Source organism: Ahaetulla prasina, chromosome 4 (genome assembly GCF_028640845.1).
Source record: "Ahaetulla prasina isolate Xishuangbanna chromosome 4, ASM2864084v1, whole genome shotgun sequence".
NCBI classification, from domain to species: Eukaryota; Metazoa; Chordata; class Lepidosauria; order Squamata; family Colubridae; genus Ahaetulla; species Ahaetulla prasina.
In genome coordinates, this window is record NC_080542.1 from 3,117,463 (window position 1) to 3,138,917 (window position 21,455).

Here is a 21,455-nt window from a genome sequence, read left to right on the forward strand (position 1 = left end):
GAAGTTTCCCTGCCTTCCTCTGCTCATCTTTGTTTTGCTTTATCAAATTGCCTATCCAAGGCCCGTTGTCTTCTGGAGGCATCTCTCTCTGCAGCAGCAGAGGTTTGGAGAGAAGTAGAAGACTTGGATTTGGTGGCAGAGGCCCTTGATTTGGATCTGCTCTTGTGAGAGGGAGGAGCCACGCTAGTAAGGTGTCCTTGGGAGGGCGAGGCAGAAGCCCGGGAAAGAGATCTGCTGCGATCCGCCATCTTGGAAATGAAGCCTAGTGGTTATCAGAGGCCTTGGAATATATGCCCAAATAATATAGTGGCCCTGATCTGAGAATCCTGGAATAAGATCAAATGAGGGCCAGTTAGCAAATGTTCGCAAGTCAAGGGCTGCCTGTATTCCCAAGGCAGGTCCCTCAGTCCCTGGATCCAACGGCCGTGAAGTGTGAAAAATGGTTCCGAGTCCCTTTTTCCAGTGTCATCGTAAGTTTGAACTGTTCACTAAATGAACATTCGTGAGTCGAGGATTTGACAAAGAAAAGGGCTGCGGCCCATCGCCTTCGGTGCTTCTGACCGGTTGATTTCCCCTCGCCTCTTTTTTCCCCCTTTCAGGCTCTCCAAGCAGCGGGAAGACCTGCGGGAGTTCAAGGCCAGGTACCGGCGCCTGGAGGCTCAGCGGGCCGAGATGGTCAGCCAGTTCCAGGCCATGATGCAATCCCACTGGAACGAGGCCCTCCGGCTCTTCGCCATCGGCCGCCCTTCCCTCCAGCCCTCGCCGAAAGCCCCGCACCAGGTGAGAGAATAGGATAGGCGGGAGGGGAGGGCTAGAAGAGACCTTGGAGGTCTTCTACTGCAGGGGTCTCCAACCTTGGCAGCTTTAAGATTGAGGAATTCTGGGAGTTGAAGGCCACAAGTCTTAAAGTTGCCAAGGTTGGAGACCCCTGTTCTAGTGGACTTCAACTTCCCAGAATTCCCCAGCCAGCCTTTTACCAGAATTCAGTATGGATAAGAAACAAATGTGGCTACTAAACTGCCTTTATTGCGTTTTTTTTCCCCCATGGGATAATTTTCTTAATAGATAGCGGATATGCGGTCGATGTAATATATCTTGATTTCAGCAAAGTGGGGGGGTGGGGAGGGAAAGAGCTGGCTGGGGAATTCTGGGAGTTGCAGTCCACAGGTTTAAAGTGTTTCAAGGTTGGATGCTTCTGCTTTATTTTTTTATTTTAAAGTTTTTTTATTTTATTTCTTATAAATATATTGTAAATGTACATTCTCTTAGTCACAGTTAACCACACTTATACATATACTTTCTAAAGAAAGGAAAAAAAATTTAAACTACATTTGGGGTTGCTCTTCTACCCTTTCTTCTCCCTCATTTTACAACAAACCTTCTTCTCCTTCTGTCTTTCTTTTCCTTCCCTACCTCTCCTCTCCTACTTTCTTCTTTCCTCCTCTCCTTCCTCTTCCCTCCTTCCCCCTCCTTTCCCCCACTCCTCCCTTCTTCTCCCCCTTTCTAACCTTCTCTCCTATTCTTTTCCCCTATCCTTTCTTCCTCTCCTTTTCCCTTTCTTCCATTCCTCTCTCTCTCCTTCTCCTCTCCTATCTTACCCTCTACTCCTCTCCTTTCTTTCTCCTTTGTTGTCCAATATTTCCCCTATTTGGTATCCGAGCAGCCCCAATTTTCTATTAACATATACTTTCTTTTCAGTTTCATTTCAATTTTACCCATTACCATTACCATTACCATTACCATTCTCTTTGCTGACGATGTCAAACTATTTAACACCACAGACAATACATCTATCATTCAAAATGACCTTGATCATCTAACCGCTTGGTCTAAAACTTGGCAGCTCCAAATCTCAACCAGCAAATGCTCAGTCTTACATATAGGAAAAAAGAACCCAAACACTAAGTACATATTTGATGGGCATTACCTTACAGATAATCCCCACCCTGTTAAAGACCTTGGAGTTTTCATATCAAATGATCTAAGTGCCAAAGCCCATTGCAACTACATAGCAAAAAAAGCTCTAAGAGTTGTAAACCTAATCTTGCGTAGCTTCTTTTCCAAAAACACCACACTACTAACCAGAGTATATAAAACATTTGCTAGACCAATTCTAGAATACAGCTCGCCTGTCTGGAACCCTCACCATATCTCTGACATCAATACAATTGAATGTGCCCAGAAATATTTTACAAGAAGAGTTCTCCACTCCTCTGAAAACAACAAAATACCTTATCCCACCAGACTTGAAATCCTAGGCTTAGAAAACTTGGAACTCCGTCGCCTTCGACAAGACCTAAGTTTAACTCACAGAATCATCTATTGTAATGTCCTTCCTGTCAAAGACTACTTCAGCTTTAATTGCAATAATACAAGAGCAACCAACAGATTTAAACTTAATGTCAACCGCTTTAATCTAGATTGCAGAAAATATGACTTCTGTAACAGAATCATCAGTGCTTGGAATACTTTACCTGACTCTGTGGTCTCTTTTCATAATCCTGAAAGCTTTAACCAAAAACTTTCTACTATTGACCTCACCCCATTCCTAAGAGGACCATAAGGGGCGTGCATAAGCGCACAAACGTGCCTACCGTTCCTGTCCTATTGTTTTTCTTTTCTTCTTCATATATATATATATGCTTATACCTCCTTATATTTACTCATATATGTGTTTATTTACTATATAATCTTTTTGTATGATACCTACATATATTGTTGTGACAAAATAAATAAATAAATAAATAAATTACACATCTATCATCATAATTGCACATTTATATAACAACATTCTTTCTTTCACTCCCCCGTCCCCCTTTTCCATTTACACTGGTGTCCTCTGAGTTTCTATTTCCTTTTGTCTTCTCTCTCATTTACCTTTACCTTGTCTGATTCATTAATCTGTCATCTTATATTCGTAATTCTTTTCTAACTGTGCATAAAATCGTCCCCACGTCTTGAAATACGCCGATTCCTCTTCATCTTTGATTCTCAAGGTTAATCTGTTCATTTCCGCGCAATCCAGAATCTTCTTTATTACTCCATCTTCTGACGGGATTTTTTTTCCCCCTACCTTCCAATTTTGCGCAAATACAGTTCTTGCTGCTGTTATTATGTGTATGATTAAATACGTGTCTTCTTTGCTATACCTCTCCGGGAAAATACCCAATAAAAAAAAGCCTCTGCTTTAAACACATTTTTCTTCTCCCCCTTGACCTTGTTAGGAGGCTGAAGTAGACCCCGACTCTGAGTCGGGATTTCTGCCCCCCTCCGACCCGCACAAGAAGACCCTAAAAGGGGAGACTCTCTGCGGCAATGCCCGCATGGGCGACTGCAAGGAGCCGGCGTGGGACAAGGTGGGGCCGCTGCAGCCCATCCTCCATCAGCAGATCAAATTGCAGGGGGGCTCGGAAGGACCCGAAAAATGTCTCCGGGAGCCTCCCCGGCAGTTTCTGCCTCTAGTGCCGGACGTGGGGCGCCTCTCCTCCGAATTCAGCCACATTCTCAACTCCAGCCTCCTCAGCCAGCAGGGCTTCCAGCAGCTGGACCCCCAGGTGGACACCACCATCGCCGGATCAGGTACGTGGCGCACCGAGGCCGTCCTTGCAGGGTGTCTGCACAAGGAGGCTCTGAGTTCTAGTCCCGCCTCCCCTCCCCTCCCCTTCCCTTCATTTCTACTTCTCCTCTCCTCTCCTCTCCTCTCCTCTCCTTCATTCCCTTCCCTTCCCTTCCCTTCATTTCTCTTCTTCTTGTGGTGGGGAAAATAGGAAAAGGCGGAAGGAATATTAGGTTTTTGTTTGCTGTTTTTGTAAAAATAATAAAGGCAAGAGATGGATGGATGAATGGATGGATGGATAAATGGATGATAGGTAGAGATGATGGATGGATGGATGAATGATGGAGATAGAAAGAACAAAAGAAGATAGATAGATAGATAGATAGATAGATAGATAGATAGATAGATAGATACATACATACATACATACATACATACATACATACATACATACGTAGATAGGTAGAGATGCAGTGGTGGGTTTCACATATTCTTACTACTGGTTCACCACACGCACGCATGCTTTGCACATTTGCCTTCCGTGCATGTGCCCAGCCTTCTGCGCATGGGCTTTGCTTGCATGTGTGCCTTCCGCCCATGCGCCCTGCCTTGAAAACATGGCTAAATAGGACGGCATTACGTCTGGGCAAGTGGGCGGGCCCACCCACCCAGAATCGCCGCTACCAGTTCGCACGAACCGTCGGGAACCAGCTGAATACCACCTCTGTAGAGATGATGGATGGATGGATGGATGGATGACGGGGGGGGGGAGGGAGAAGGAAAGAGATAGGACAGACACAGGATGGATGGATGGATAGATGTGATGGATGGATATGATAGAGATTGAGGATAGAAAGACGGATGGATTTTTTGTCTGAACCAAGATTGAGATCTGCATCTTCTCTTTTTTCCCTTTTTTCCTTCCTTCTTTCCATTCTCCTTTTCTCAGGTTTGAATTTCCACCCGGAAAACCTGGCCGAACACCCCTTTGCGGATGAGAGGGACGACTCCAGCCCCGAGTTGGCAGGGAACGAAAGCGAGGTCACTCAGCCCAGCTCCGGGGAGGGTGGGGTGCAGGGGCTCCAGCCGGACTTAAACTACTACATGCGCCTGGTAAGGAGCCATTGTGTAGACTGCGGGAAAACGTGTGTATGTTGCGTATGTGTGTGTGTGTGTCTGTATGTATATGGTCAGCTGGTTGGAATTGTAGCAGAATCGAGATCAGTGTTTCTCAACCTTGGCGATGTGCGTGTTAAAATTTGTGGGACATCCCAAATCCCAGCGCCTTGTAAAATATGTGGATTTCATCTCCCAGAATTCCCCAGTCAGGATCCAACTTCAAGATACCATATGTGGGACTTCATCTCCCAGAATTCCCCAGTCAGGATACAACTTTTAAGGCATGTGGGACTTCAAATCCCAGAATTCCCCAGTCAGGATACAAATTTTAAGGTGTATGGGACTTCAAATCCCAGAATTCCCCAGTCAGGATACAACTTTTAAGGCGTGTGGGACTTCAAATCCCAGAATTCCCCAGTCAGGATACAACTTTAAGGCGTGTGCGACTTCATCTCCCAGAATTCCTCAGTCAGGATACAACTTTTAAGAAGTCCATCCATCTTAAAAGTTGCCAAGACTGAGAAATAGTGATATGTAAGGGTAGCTTTAATGTGACTCCACTTTCTTACTAAAGCAAGTTTTCAAAGCTTAAAAACGCTTATCTTTTCTCCCTTAAAAACTCTCCTCAATGTTTATTTACCTTATTATATACCATGTTGGCTTTTTGTCTTTTTTTTTGTCTGATTGTTGACCCGGAGTGGGGTATGTGAAGCGAAGCTTTCGTGTTTTAACCCCTTTTCCACCCTTTTCCACCCCACCAGCTTCTGAGCCACTCGGACTTTGAAAGAAGCGCCCCGCAGCAGGAGTTGTGTGCCACGGACAGCCCACCCCGTGCCACGAATCGGACACAAACCGGTAAGCCCTGGGCCAGCCTCCCTCCTCCACTTTTCCAAGACCATTCTCTCCCAGCAGCTTCTGGTTCTCCTCCGACCTTTGCTTGTATATTTCTGTATTTATTACATTTATATGTCACCCGTCTCACGGTCGAGCGCCTCTGGGCAGCTTGCCAACGCAGTGGCGGGACGCTGCCGGTTTAACAGCTGGTTCAGTGAGCATGCCATTCACGCTGAAAATGGAGGATTTAGAAGCTCAGCTGCTTTTGTGACCCAGGTTCCTGGACCCGGACTCCTGGACGGGAGAAGACCTGGCAAGCCCTGCTTCTCTTGGGCCCTCTCCCTCCCTGGCACCCACTCAAAGGGAGGAAGAGGGGCCGGCAAGGCCTGATTCTCTCGAGCCTTCTTCTGATTTGGCAACGCCCCAAGAACAGTTTTGGAGTGATGCAAGACTGCGCAGATGTGACCGGCGCGCGCAGCAGAAGCAGCGTTGGGATAAAGCCAAGGAATGATGGTCATGCAGTGACATCTGCAGAGACTATAAATAGGAGGCAGGACTTCCTGGTTTTTTGTCTTGGACAAAGCAATGAATTTGCGCAGGCAAACTGTATCAATGGAGGGAAGAATATATTCGTGAGTAATTCTGGCCTTATCTATAATTTCCTCGTTATCTCCAGAAACTTGGCAGGCCCGTGGGTAGACGTGGCCAGGACATTTATCTATGTAAATAAAGTAGAAGAGGAGGCCTTTGACTGACTCTTTGTTGGGAGTATTGGGGGAGGGAAACAGAACAGCTGCTCACCTTCCAAGGCAGCAACGGTAGGTAGAACAGCGAGGGGGGGGGAATCAGCTGTGCCACGCGATTAAGATGAGCTAGAAAGCAGGAAACAAAGGACAGGATAGGGAGGGGGCAGGTGGGCGGGGCCAGCTGATCGTCGGAGCTACGGGTTCGCCCGAACCGGCTGTATTCCACCTCTTTTGCCACATCGCAAAAGCAAAAGGACTCGGTGAAAACATTAAATACAGGAAATCCTCGACTTGTGACCAGAATTTCTACCGCTCAGCAAGATGAGGCGTACCTGATTTTCTGCCTCGATGGGTTAAGGGAATCACTGCCGTTCTTAAGCGAATCATGTGGCTGTTAAGGAGTTAATCAGAAATCATTGAGGAATTCATCATTTATCAATTAAAGATATAATACATGAAAGTAAGTAAAATTATTCCAGAATTGAGGAGAAACTTCCTAACCGTGAGGGCAATTAACCAGTGGAACCGATGGCCACCGGACATTGTGGGTGCTTCCTCACTGGAGGTTTTTAAGAAGAGCCAGGGCAGCCATTTGTCCCAGAGTCACCTGCTTGAGCAAGGGGTTGGACTAGAAGACCTCCAAAGCCCCTCCCAGCTCTATTCTGATAGATCGATTGAACGAATCTGGCTTCCCCCACATTCTCTTTGCCGGTCAGAAGCCACCTGGGAAGGTCGCCAGTGGGGATCACATGATCCCAGGATAGGGCAGCCGTCATAAATTCATGCCAGTGGCCAAATGCCCGAGTTTTGATCAAGTGACCCACAAGGAGGCTGCCTTGGTTGCAAATGCGAGGACTCTTCATAAGTCACTTTTTCAGTCCCAGTGTGCGGTCACTAAATGAGCGGTTGTAAGTCAAGGACTACCTGTGTTTAAATGGATGAAGATTAAATAACGAGGAAGCAAGTGCTAATGGATCAGAATTCTTGGCAGGGTGAGAAGTGTGTGAATTTGGAGAACAGCCCGTGCGAAAAGCGACGCAGGGATGCCCAGCCTCGGCAACTCCCAGAATTCCCCAGCCAGCACATTACTTTCCCATTTAATAATTGTCCCACCTTCTAACTCGTTTATTGGTTACGACCTTTAAAGCGCTCCATGGCTTAGGGCCTGGGTACTTACGGGACCGCCTGCTGTTACCACATGCCTCCCACCGACCCGTACGCTCTCACAGAGAGGGCCTTCTCAGGGTGCCGTCCGCCAAACAGTGTCGGCTGGCGGCCCCCAGGGGAAGATCCTTCTCTGTGGGGGCTCCCACACTCTGGAACGAACTTCCCCCGGGTTTACGCCAAATACCTGACCTTCGGACCTTTCGCCGCGAACTGAAAACATATTTGTTTGTTCGCGCGGGGCTTTCTTAAATCTTAAATTTTAAATTTTAAATTACATAAATTTTATCGATTTTAAATTTTTTACTAATTTTAAATGGGGTTTTGGTTTTTATAAATTCTTAAAGTTCTAGGCTAATTATAATAAGTTTTTTAACTTGCATTTTAAATTTGTATACTGTAGTGTCTGTATTTTATTGTTGCCTGTACACCGCCCTGAGTCCTTCGGGAGAAGGGCGGTATAAAAATCAAATAAATAATAATAATAATAATAATAATAATAATAATAATTAATTTAACTTGTCATGGGTTGTTTCCCCACCCCCCTGCCCGCTTTGCCGAAATCAAGGTATGTTACATCTGCCGCGTTCCCACGATCTAAAGTTTCCCAATTTTTTTAAAAAAAAAGGTACATTTGTTTTTGTCCTATCCATGCTGCATTCTGGGAAACCCTCCTGGCTGGGGAATTCTGGGAGCTGAAGTCCCCAAGGCTTTAAAAGTCGCCAAGTTGGAAATCCCTGCTCTTTGTGGCTGCGCCAAACTCACGATGCCATTGAGGCCGCTGCTCCTTCTCAGCTGACGATGTCCCGGCTCTCTTCCCCAGGCAACGCCCAGTCTTACCACGAACGGTCCACGGCCCTCTGGGACCCGGCCCAGCCCTCTTTCAGCACCATCCGCATCCAGCCGCCCAGCAGCGCCGCCGTCCACAAAACCAAAGTCCCTCTGCCCAAATCTGGACCTGTCTGCTTAAGCCTGGAACCGGTCAGCCCCTCCAAACAGCAAAATGTTGGTGCGTGCTCATCCCTGGTGGGGCCTCGAGTTAGGGGTCCAGTTGGCCCTGCTTGGAGCCCCCCCCCGATTGATTTCCCCCCCCTCTTGGCTGCTTTTTCTTCCGTTTCCTCCCTCTCCCCTTCCTGCCCCTTCTTCTCCTTCCTCTTCTTTCTCCTCCTCTTTTGATTCCTCCTCTCTCTTTCTCCTCCTCCTCCTTCACCTCCTTTCCTCTTCTCCTCTTTTCCTCTTCCTCTTCCTCTCTCCTCCTCTCTCCTCCTCTCCTCTTTTCCTCTTCCTCCTCTCTCCTCCTCTTTTCCTCCTCACCTCCTCTCTTCCTCCTCTTCTTCTCTCCTCTCTTCCCCTCTGTCCCTCTCCCTCCTTCTCCCCTCTTCACCCCCCTCTCCTCTCCTTTCTCCCCCAGCCCACGAGGAAGGCATCCTGTCTCCCAACCATGTGGCAGCCGTCTCCCTTCTGCTGAAGCAGTACCAGGCCAAGGGGAGACCCGTCCCCTCCACCGAAGAGCTGTATAAATACTTGCACAGGATAGGGCAGAACGGGTAAGGTTCTCCGCTCCGGGTGACCGCCCCCCTCCTGCCTCTGGGCTCCGTGGGGCAGAGGGAAGAGACAGCCCCAACTTCTCCAGGGCCAGAGAGCGTGTGTGTGTATGTGTGTGCTGGGTTTTGCTCTAACAGCTCCTCCTTCTGTATTTTGGGATTTTTGCATCCAGGCCAGAAACCAAAGGGGACGGGAACCTGCCAGCCCGCCGGAACCTGGATCCTAAATTGTCCGAATCGATGAGGAAAGAGGTAGGTGCAAATTGCGAGATGCGTACAGGCAGTCCTCGACTTACGACCTCCAGTGAGCCCAAAGAGTCCCTGCTGCTAAGCGAGACACTCGTTAAGTGAGCTTTGCCCTGTTTTACGACTTTTCTTGTCACGGTCGTGAAGCAAAGCACTGCCGTTGTTAAGTTAGCAACACGGTTGTTAAGCGAATCGGGCTTCCTTGTCAACTCTTCCCTGTTCAGAAGGTCGCAAAAGGGGAACCCCGGGACACCGCGACCGTCATAAATACGAGCCAGTCGCCAAGGGTTTGAATGTTGATCACAGGGATGCGGCCACGGTCGTAAATGTGAAAACCGTTTGTAAATCCCCTTTTTTGCTGCCGTTGTAACTTCCAACGGTCACTAAACAAATGGTTGTAAGTCAAGGACTACCTGTATTTCTGGAGCCAGGGACGAGCTAGGATTAGAATTAGAATTAGAATTTTAGAATTAGAATTATTAGAATTAGAATTAGAATTTTAGAATTAGAATTATTAGAATTAAAATTTTAGAATTAGAATTATTAGTATTAGAATTAGAATTTTAGAATTAGAATTTTAGAATTATTAGAATTAGAATTAGAATTTTAGAATCAGAATTATTAGAATTAGAATTTTAGAATTAGAATTATTAGAATTAGAATTTTAGAATTAGAATTAAAATTATTAGAATTAGAATTAGAATTTTACAATTAGAATTTTACAATTAGAATTTTAGAATTAGAATTAGAATTATTAGAATTAGAATTTTAGAATTAGAATTTTAGAATTAGAATTATTAGAATTAGAATTTTACAATTAGAATTAGAATTATTAGAATTAGAATTTTACAATTAGAATTTTAGAATTAGAATTAGAATTATTAGAATTAGAATTTTACAATTAGAATTTTAGAATTAGAATTAGAATTTTAGAATTAGAATTATTAGAATTAGAATTTTTTAATTAGAATTAAAATTATTAGAATTAGAATTTCAGAATTAGAATTAGAATTTTACAATTAGAATTTTAGAATTAGAATTAGAATTATTAGAATTAGAATTTTAGAATTAGAATTTTAGAATTAGAATTATTAGAATTAGAATTTTACAATTAGAATTAGAATTATTAGAATTAGAATTTTACAATTAGAATTTTAGAATTAGAATTAGAATTATTAGAATTAGAATTTTACAATTAGAATTTTAGAATTAGAATTTTAGAATTAGAATTATTAGAATTAGAATTTTAGAATTAGAATTAAAATTATTAGAATTAGAATTTCAGAATTAGAATTAGAATTTTACAATTAGAATTTTAGAATTAGAATTAGAATTATTAGAATTAGAATTTTAGAATTAGAATTAGAGTTAATTAGAAATAGAATTAATTAGAAATAGAAATCGAATAGAATAACAGCGTTGGAAGGGACCTTGGAGGTCTTCTAGTCCAACCCCCTGCTTAGTCTTGGGGAGTCCTAACCCCAAAGCAAGGCAGGACACGGAAATCCCGCCCCAGGATACTCCTTCAGTATCTGTCCTTGTTTCCTTCTCAGGGCCCTCCCAGCCGGCGGTCAGCCAGCTCAGGGCCTGGTCGGGAGAAGTCCCATGGTCCTGGGAAGACGGGGAAGAAGCTCTCCGGGTCGCTGGCCTCCCACTCTCGCAGCAGCAGTAGCAGCCGGGGAGGAAGCGTGTGGAGATAGCATCTTGGCAACTGGGCCATTTCTCTCCGTCCCTCTTTCCTCTTTTGTCCGCTGAATCGACGCAGGTGGACGACGGCCCCGGTTTTGCTTTCTACTGCAGCTAGGAATCTAAAATACTGCCGAGAACGGAAGTTCGTGTTGTTTGAAGCCTTCGCTCTGGCAAAGAATTCAGAAACGGAGGGGTCATTTTCTGGATAACGGAGAACAGATGCTGCCAGACCCTTGGGACACCCACTTCTCGGGATCTCTGACTCTCATCCGTCGGGATTTCTCTTCTTGAGGTCCATCTCTGCTCTCCATTTGCAGAAGGAATCTGGCCGAAGTCTCCAAACGTAGCCACTTAAGACTTGTGGACTCCAACTCCCAGAATTCCCCCCAGCCAGCTCTCCCCCCCCTTTGCTGAAATCAAGATATATAACATCGACCGCATACCCGCTATCTATTAAGAAAATTATCCCATGGGCAAAAAAAATCCCACAATAAAGGCAGTTTAGTAGCCACATTTGTTTCTTATCCATGCTGAATTCTGGTAAAAGGCTGGCTGGGGAATTCTGGGAAGTTGAAGTCCCGGAAGTCTTAAATTTGGAGTCTTCCGTTTCACAGCTTTTTCTTAGTGTCAGGTTACAAGGATGCCTTTGCAACCTTCTCCATAACCAACCTGCGTTTCTTTCCCGGCTTATTTCAAGCGCATCCTAAACCTGAATTTGCCGTGTTTACTTCTGGATGCACCGCAGTTTTAGGAACGCCCGGCTTGGCTTTATACGTTTGCTCTTTTTTGCAGAGTTCATTATTTTTGTAAAAAGGTTATTTTTTAAATAAATGACATTGTGAGTTGTTTTTAAGCAAAGGGCAACCCCCCCCGCCGCCCCCCTCCTCTTCCTTGTCGCTGGCATTGCGGTTCTTTCGTCACAAATGTGTTAAATTTCTACGTCTGTGAAGGACCAAACAATTTGTTTCAAAACTGGTCTGTCAAAATTGGGGATTTGAGGGAAAATAGTTGTGAGAAGTGGAAGTAGTTTTTATTCATTTTATTTATTCATTGTGAAACTTAGCTGCCGTCCGTCCTGCATCAAAATGACTCCGAGTTACAGCTTACAGCATAAAAACATTTAAAAAAATCAGTTGTAAGATAACTAGCAAATAAAATTAAATCATTAATATAATGGCGAAGAAAGGAGTCAGATACAGGGATAGCGGGCGGGGAGGGGGAATAGAGATGAGATCTGTTAACTTCCTTTTAGTTAAATAGTTAATCTCTCTTACTGGCACAGTCCTGCTGAGTTTTAAATCCTTAAATGTTTTTCAGCGTTTTGTACATACAGCTAGTCCTCGAGTTATGGCCACAGTTGGGAGCAGAATTCCTGTTGCTATGTGGGCACTTGCTAAGCGAGTCATGAGGGATTTTACGACCGTTGTTGCCCTGGCTGTTGCGACGGTCATAACTGCGAAAGACCGGTCGCAAGTCACTTTTTTCAGTGCCGTCGTATCGTCAAACGGTCTCTAAACGATCCGCTGTAAGTGGAGGGCTGCCTGTAATATGTAGTTGGGCGCCCCTGCAACCGACAAGCATTTGCAAGATGCACACACTCCGTTATTTTCACGGTTGCAAAAACCGGATCGCATGCTTTCGGTATATCTGAAATTGCTTTGCACGACACAATGGAGCAAATGTGCTCAACTTTTAACAAGGCGTGTATGTGAATCAGTACACCTTTCCATTAGACAAGCACACATTAAACAATCATCTTCTTTTAACCACCCCATAATCCCTTGCGGGATGGAGTCTGGGCAGCTGAATGGAGCTGAGTTTTTTACTGGCCGGATGCCTTTCCTGTTGCCAGGGCGGAGTTTTATTCAGCAGATATATTCTCGGTTGTGCCCAGAGAGAGAAATATCTGCCTCTACCTAGGATCGAACTCCCAGCCTCCTTATTGTGAGTCGAGAGCTCCAACTCTAGGCCATCGCACCACTTCAAGCACACGTTAAAACAATGTTAGGCTTTATTCTCATTAACCAGGTTTACAGCCCTTAAACATTGCTTGTCCCTAGGACTGATTCTCCGTATTAGCGGAGAGGCGACCCATTTTTTTATTTTTTATTTTTTTGGCTGAAAACTTGCTCCGCTGTGCAATTTTTCTTCTCTGTTTCTTTCACTTCCTTCTGTGCTCCCCCCACCCCTCAAAAATAGTAAGAGGCACAGAATCTCGGAGATCGAAATAAAAACTTTGGGGTTCCCCCCACCCACCTTTTGTCATCTGAACTCTTCCGCGGACGATGAATTTCCCCCGTCTGCAGATCTTTTCAGTTGCAAACATCCTTTTGCAAACGAAGCTGGGTTAGGTGCAAAAGAGAAAGAGCCGGCTTGATTTTGACTCCTGCCGAAGTCCTTCTGCTGGCTCAGTTTGGTCTACTTCTCACGTTGCCTCTTGGTTATCTAGCAATCCTGCAAAAAAAAGAAAAGAAAAGAGAAACAGGAAAAAGAAGGGAGAAAAGAAAAGGAAGGAAAAAGAAAGGAAAGAAATGAGGGAGGAAAGGAAGGAAGGAAGGAAAAGGGTGGAAGGCAAGAATGAAGAAAGGAAAGAAAAAATGGAGGGAGGGAACGAAGGAAAATAATGGAAGGAGGGAAGAGGAAGGAATGAAAAAAGGAAGGAAAGGGAAGGAAGGAAAAAGGAAAGGGAGAAAGGAAGGAAGGAAAAGGGTGGAAGGAAGGAAAAGGATGAAAGGAAGGAACGAAGAAAGGAAAGAAAAAATGGAGTGAACAAAGGAAAATAATGGAAGGGAAGAGGAAGGAAGGAAAAAGGAAAGAAATGAGGGAGGAAAGGAAGGAACAAAGGAAAAGGGTGGAAGGAAAAGGATGAAAGAAAGGAACGAAGAAAGGAAAAAATGGAGGGAATGAAGGAAAATAATGGAACGAAGAAAGAGGAAGGAAGGAAAAGGATGAAGGAAGGGGAAGCAAGGAATGAAAGGGAAAAAAAGGGAGGAAAGGAAGGGAAATGATGGAAGGAAAAAGGAAGAAAAGGAAAGAAAGAGGAAAGAAAAAGAAAGAAAAGAGCATTTTGGACTCACAGCGGGTGACTTCAATCCCTTTCCAAGTCAGCTTGCCGCTTTCTCTTTCAAACCTTCTGTTTGTGGCCTGCTGATCTGCCCAACATCTAACCAGCATTTTCCTCTCAAACGGGTTATCTTTCAAATCAGTGGGTTGCCTCTTAGCTCATGGCTCCATTTCCCCCCACTGCCCCTTGTAGAAATTTCTCTTCCCTCTCCTGGATTCTCTTCCAACTTCTTCGCCCTTCGTTTCTCACGCTCTCCGTCCCTTTCTCTGCAAACCCCACCGCATTGCAAGGGTCGACCACTTCCAGCAGCACCGACCTCTGCTCTCTTGTCTCTCTGCTTCATCTAGACTGGCCTTCGTTCCATCACCTTGGCCGTGAGGTTATGGCATCTCTCCTGCCCACCCCCAATTTGCCAGTCCGGCCTCCCCTCCCCCTCCCCGAGTACCTAATCTGATTAGCTATTAAGAGACCGTTGAACATGGATTATGGGTTTAAAAAAACTCGTTCCCCTCCTCCATAAACACCAGCCGGGAAGCTTCTAAGCCCCCAAGTCTTCTGCTCCACTTTCTCTCCTTGGATCCAAGGAAGACCAGCTCCTATGGGTCACCACTGGGCCCATTCCCTGGACAACCCCCACCCACCCGCAAGGAGGTCGGACGAAGCTTAGAAAATGCTCAGCAAACCCCCTTTTCTCCAAGCTCATCTCCCCCTTAACTGGGGATGAAGGCCGGAATTGATTTTGGGTTTTGTTTTTTTCTCCTTTCGGCGTCGCTGCCTTCTTTCCTTACCGTTATTTCTAACTTTGGTTTCCCGAAGGATCCTTTTGGATTTTAGCAAGTGGATTGATTATCTCTATTTATTTATATTTTTGGGGCTTGGTGTTTTTTTGTGTTTTTTTTTGGAATCGTTCCGATTTGGTAAGACTTTGTGATGTGTAGCATAACAAGCCTGTTAGTTTGGCTCTAGATTAGCATCAGGATGGAGCTGGGAACTAGGAATGGTGGCTTATGCCAGCAAAAAAAAAAAAACCTTAGAGGGATAAACTGGGATCATTTTCAATTTCTTGCGTAGAATGGACAAACAGAATGGGCAGTGAATGTCTTTATTGTATATTCTCCAAGGTTTATCCACCTTTGCTCCGTTTTAGAATAGAATAGAATAGAATTTTTATTGGCCAAGTGTGATTGGACACACAAGGAATTTGTTTTGGTGCATATGCTCTCAGTGTACATAAAAGACGAGATACGTTCATCAAGGTACAACATTTACAACGCTTAATGATAGTCATAGGGTACAAATTGAACTCTTAATGATACAACACTTAATGACAGTCATAGGCTACAATTAAGCAATCAGGAAACAATATCAGTATAAATTGTAAGGATACAAGCAACAAAGTTACAGTCATAAGTGGAAGGAGATGGGTGATGGGAACGATGAGAAGATTAATAGTAGTGCAGATTTAGTCAATAGTTTAGGGTGTTGAGGGAATTATTTGTTTAGCAGAGTGATGGCGTTCGGGGAAAAACTGTTCTTGTGTCTTGTTGTTCTGGTGTGCAGTGCTCTGTAGCGTCGTTTTGAGGGTAGGAGTTGAAACACTTTATGTCCTGGATGCGAGGAGTCTGTAAATATTTTCACAGCCCTCTTCTTGATTCGTGCTGTCTACAGGTCCTCCATGGAAGGCAATTTCTTTGTCAATTCAGACATCTGGGTTACGTTTGGGGTTACGAAAAATTCAATTGTGTGTGACTGTTGGGAAATGAGCTTGGGGGGATGTGATGATGGAACCGAAGGGGAATAGATTTGAGAAGAACGGGTTTTTTAAAAGGGAGAATATTTGTGGATTTGAGGGCCTATTACGGCAGTAAACCAGGAATGTTGGCCATAACAGAAGGAAAAATGACATCGTGCAGGACACATAACCTGGTGATCCTAGGAGGATAAGAATATGGTGAGGGTGAAGGTAGGTTTTCTTTCCAAAAGTTGGGGATATTCTGACGTTCTTCAAAGCCCAGAGGCAAAATAAGGAGGTTATGCAGTGTATATCCCTTTTCTGCTTTTGGGATAAAAAACGATTTACCTTTCAAACTATAGATTGCAAAGTTCTCTAACACTTGAAGGAGGAATAGAAGAGAAAAATTGTAGCGCGGGATTGAATTGGGGGTGGTGGTCTTTGGTGCTCTCTGACCTTGGCGGGTTTCTTGGAGACGTTTCACGACCCAACTAGGGAATATCATCAGTGCTATCATATCATCACACTGATGATGTCACCTGCTTTGGGAATGAAAACATCTGCAAGAAACCAACTGGGCACCCACAGTTTTGGGAGGCAACGCCCCAAACATCTAGAACGAGGCATTCAATTGAAAAATACAACATCCGACCTGACTCTAACTTATGTTGACTTAACAGGAGCGAGCAATTTGTTCCTTTTCAAGCAGGGCCCAAGGTGGTACTTTGTGAAATTTCAGCTTTTTATAAACGTATATTTGTTGGTCTGCGAATGCTTTCCCCGACTGTTTTTATTTTTGCAACTCTTAAATCGACCAAACCTTCCTTCCTTCCAGGTTTTCTCTCCCTCTTTTTCCTGTGCTGTCTTCAGCCTTGTTCCCACCTGACTTAGCGGGTGTGTGAGTAGAAGTGTTGGTATTGAAATGCGACCTTCACCTTCACCGCGGAGACCTTCCCAGACCTTCAGGTCTTGCGGTCGCCTCCTCTGCTTTACAAATCTATCTTTTTTTTCTTCTTCCGTAGAGGTTAATCTTACCCCTTGACCTGTTCACACATTATGTTACATCATGCTTTTTAATCTTAGCTGGTTGATTAACCGCTGGCATTTCGCTACTACGCCCGAGCAAACCACTTTACGTCTTAGCAAACGGTGGGAACAAAAAAACCCCAAAACCCTTCTATTTTATTTCTTTTTATTCGTCTCCGAGAACACCTGGCATCTTCTCAGGTGCCCGTTGGGTGGGAATGATATCTCGAAGACCCCCAGAGAGAGGAATGCTTCCAGGCAAAATATCTCCCAGGCCTGCACTTGGTCATGGTTTTATTAAATGTGACATGTGCCAGAATTGTTACAAAATCAGAGAAACTGGGATGGCTGTTTTATTTTCCGCGGTTTTTGAGGTTGCCAAAAAATAGGGTTAATGTAGAAAGCAGCTGATAGAATAGAATAGAATAGAATAGAATAGAATAGAATAGAATTTTTATTGGCCAAGTGTGATTGGACACACAAGGAATTTGTCTTGGTGCATATGCTCTCAGTGTACATAAAAGAAAAGATACGTTCATCAAGGTACAACATTTACAACACAATTGATGGTCAATATATCAATATAAATCAAGGATTGCCAGCAACAATTTATAGTCATACAGTCATAAATGGAAAGAGATTGGTGATGGGAACTATGAGAAGATTAATAGTAGTGCAGATTCAGTAAATAGTCTGACAGTGTTGATGGAATTATTTGTTTAGCAGAGTGATGGCCTTCGGGGAAAAACTGTTCTTGTGTCTAGTTGTTCTGGTGGGCAGTGCTCTATAGCATCGTTTTGAGGGTAGGAGTTGAAACAGTTTATGTCCAGGATGTGAGGGGTCTGTAAATATTTTCACGGCCCTCTTCTTGATTCGTGCAGTATACAGGTCCTCAATGGAGAAGGCAGGTTGGTAGCAATTATTTTTTCTGCAGTTCTAATAATCCTCTGAAGTCTGTGTTTTTCTTGTTGGGTTGCAGAACCGAACCAGACAGTTATAGAGGTGCAAATGACAGACTCAATCATTCCTCTGTAGAATTGGATCAGCAGCTCCTTGGGCAGTTTGAGGTTACTGAGTTGGCGCAGAAAGAACATTCTTTGCTGTCCTTTTTTAATGATGTTTTTGATGTTAGCTGTCCATTTTAGATCTTGCGATATGATAGAACCTAGAAATTTGAAGGTTTCTACTGTTGATACTGTGTTGTCTAGTATTGTGAGAGGTGGAAGTATGGAAGGGTTTCTCCTAAAGTCTACCACCATTTCTACGGTTTTGAGTGTGTTCAGTTCCAGATTGTTTTGGTTGCACCATAAGGCTAGTCGTTCGACCTCTCGTCTATATGCGGATTCATCATTGTCTTGAATGAGACCAATCATTATCAAGAAACAATGATCTTAGCAGCTGATTTATCAAGAAACAATGATCTTACGATGCACTCCGTTTTGTCCTAATTCCTATTACATTGAGAACGTTCCCTGTAGTTTTCGTGACAAATCTCTAGAAATCATTTGCCAGGCTATCCAGTTTGGGGATTTTCTTCGATTGTCCAATTTCCATCTCTGTGATTCTCTGGTGGGCTTCCATGCCCGTCAATACATTCACCAGGTGTTATCTGTGCGGCTATGATACACTCCACCTGACCCTCTCACGTGTCTTCCGACTCTGGGATAAGGAAGCCAGCTGGAGAAGCATCGAGACAGTTTACGCAACCACCCGCAGTTACACAACAAGCAATTGGCACAGTTTACAGGTTGCTTCGATCCAATTTGTATACTCTATGGCAGTGTTTTCCAACCTTGGGAACATGACGATGGGCGGACTTCAATTCCCAGAATCCCCTACTCAGCTTCCCACCGATATCCATTGCTAATCCTGTAGACCAATGTTTCTCAAGCTGGCTGGGGGATTCCGGGAGCTGACGTCCACCTACCCATCTTCAAGTCCCCAAGATCGAGAATATCTCATCTAGCGGATTGGCAATGGGTATCGGTGGGACGTTCAACAGCTATTGGGATTTGGCCAAGTTGGACTTGGGGCGTCCAGTCAAACCCAAGACTGAGATCTTGAAAACCGAAACGCTGAAGAATAAATAACGATGAATCGCTTCCCAGGGGCGACCAAGAAGGGGTGTGGCTGCGTCTCCGAGGTCAAAAGGAGTTGAAAGTTATAGCAGATGTACTTAGATGACTCCGGCTGATCCGAGTGAGTTAAGTAGGGCCAGAAGATTGCCTGGCTAGAGTGCCTGGCTTATGAAAAGAAAAAAAGAAAAAAGACACAAGCAATGGAGAAGGGAGCCTGGTTGTTAAGAACGCAGCTTGATCCCAGCTCGCTCTGCAGGAGCTGGAGTTTTGTCCTCTTGTGACTTGGCGCTTGATAATGATTGAATACCCACGATGGTGTCGTCTTCTCTTCTTTCCCCTCACCAAAATGTTGGAATGATCCTGGAGTCAATGTAGAGTAGAATAGAGAAAATTATAGGATAGGGTAGGGTAGGGTAGGGTAGGGTAGGGTAGGGTAGGGTAGGGTAGGGCAGGACAGGACAGGACAGGACAGGATAAAGAAAATATGGAATGGAATAGAATAGAATGGAATGGAATGGATTAGAATAGAATAGAATAGAATAGAATAGAACAATGGAATGGAATGGAATGGAACAGAACAGAAAATATGGAATGGAATAGAATAGAATAGAAAATATGGAATAGAATAGAATGGAATGGAATGGAACAGAACAGAAAATATGGAATGGAATGGAATAGAATAGAATGGAATGGAATGGAACAGAACAGAAAATATGGAATGGAATGGAATAGAATAGAATAGAAAATATGGAATGGAATGAAATGGAATAGAATAGAATGGAATGGAATGGAATGGAATGGAATAGAATAGAAAATAAAATATGGAATGGAATGGAATGAAATGGAATGGAATGGAATGGAATAGAATAGAATAGAATATATGGAATAGAATAGAATAGAATAGAATAGAATAGAATAGAATAGAATAGAATAGAAGAATATAAAATATGGAATGGAATGAAATGAAATGGAATGGAATAGAATAGAAAATATGGAATGGAATGGAATGGAATGGAATAGAATAGAACAGAATAGAATAGAATAGAATAGAATAGAAAATATGAAATGAAATGAAATGGAATGGAATGGAATGGAATAGAATAGAAAATAAAATATGGAATGGAATGGAATGGAATGGAATAGAATAGAATAGAATAGAATAGAATAGAATAGAATAGAATAGAAGAATAGAAAATATAGAATGGAATGAAATGGAATGGAATGGAATAGAAAATATGGAATGGAATGGAATGGAATAGAATAGAATAGAATAGAATAGAATAGAATAGAATAGAATAGAATATATGGAATAGAATAGAATAGAATAAAAGAATAGAAAATATGGAATGGAATGAAATGGAATGGAATAGAATAGAAAATATGGAATGGAATGGAATGGAATGGAATGGAAAAGAATAGAATAGAATAAAATAGAATAGAAAATAAAATAAAATAAAATATGAAATGAAATGGAATAGAATAGAAAGAATAGAATAGAATTAGAATAGAATAGAATAGAATAGAATAGAAAATATGGAATGGAATGAAATAGAATAGAATAGAAAATAAAATATGGAATGGAATGGAATAGAATAGAATAGAATAGAATAGAATAGAATAGAATAGAATAGAATAGAATAGAAAGTATGGAATGGAATAAAATGGAATGGAATAGAACAGAAAATATGGAATGGAATGGAATACAATAAAAATATGGAATGGAATGGAATAGAATAGAATAGAAAATATGGAATGGAATGGAATAGAATAGAAAATAAAATATGGAATGGAATGGAATGGAATAGAATAGAATAAAAGAATAGAAAATATGGAATGGAATGAAATGGAATGGAATAGAATAGAAAATATGGAATGGAATGGAATGGAAAAGAATAGAATAGAATAGAATAGAATAGAATAGAATAGAATAGAATAGAATAGAATAGAATAGAATAGAAAATAAAATAAAATATGAAATGAAATGGAATGGAATGGAATGGAATAGAATAGAATAGAAAATATGGAATGGAATGAAATGGAATAGAATAGAATAGAATAGAATTAGAATAGAATAGAATAGAATAGAATAGAATAGAAAATAAAATAAAATATGGAATGGAATGGAATGGAATGGAATGGAATAGAATAGAATAAAAAAATAGAAAATATGGAATGGAATGAAATGGAATGGAATGGAATAGAATAGAATAGAATAGAATAGAATAGAATAGAATAGAAAATAAAAATATGGAATGAAATGAAATGAAATGAAATGAAAGGGAATGGAATAGAATAGAATAGAATAGAATAGAAAATATGCAATGGAATGGAATAGAATAGAAAATAAAATATGGAATGGAATGGAATGGAATAGAATAGAATAGAATAGAATAGAATAGAATAGAATAGAATAGAAAATATGGAATGGAATAAAATGGAATGGAATAGAACAGAAAATATGGAATGGAATGGAATGGAATAGAATAAAAATATGGAATGGAATGGAATGGAATGGAATAGAAAATATGGACTAGAATAAAATAGAATAGAATAGAATAGAATTAGAATGGAATAGAATAGAATAGAAAATAAAATATGGAATGGAATAAAATGGAATGGAATGGAATAGAATAGAAAATATGGAATGGAATAGAATA

General features: G+C 42.5%; 1 protein-coding gene across 1 annotated transcript in view; it reads left to right on the top strand.

The window, feature by feature from the left end:
• Positions 1 to 11,756, top strand: part of CNTROB (centrobin, centriole duplication and spindle assembly protein) — a 43,403-nt gene extending 31,647 nt beyond the window's left edge. Inside the window, exons 13-20 of the mRNA XM_058182173.1 lie at positions 600 to 780; positions 3,225 to 3,579; positions 4,506 to 4,669; positions 5,437 to 5,530; positions 8,243 to 8,428; positions 8,831 to 8,966; positions 9,137 to 9,215; positions 10,763 to 11,756. Of these exons, the coding sequence (XP_058038156.1) occupies positions 600 to 780; positions 3,225 to 3,579; positions 4,506 to 4,669; positions 5,437 to 5,530; positions 8,243 to 8,428; positions 8,831 to 8,966; positions 9,137 to 9,215; positions 10,763 to 10,909 (1,342 nt within the window). The 3' untranslated portion in view covers positions 10,910 to 11,756. The remainder of the gene's footprint in view (positions 1 to 599; positions 781 to 3,224; positions 3,580 to 4,505; positions 4,670 to 5,436; positions 5,531 to 8,242; positions 8,429 to 8,830; positions 8,967 to 9,136; positions 9,216 to 10,762) is intronic.
• Positions 11,757 to 21,455: the final 9,699 nt, after the last annotated feature.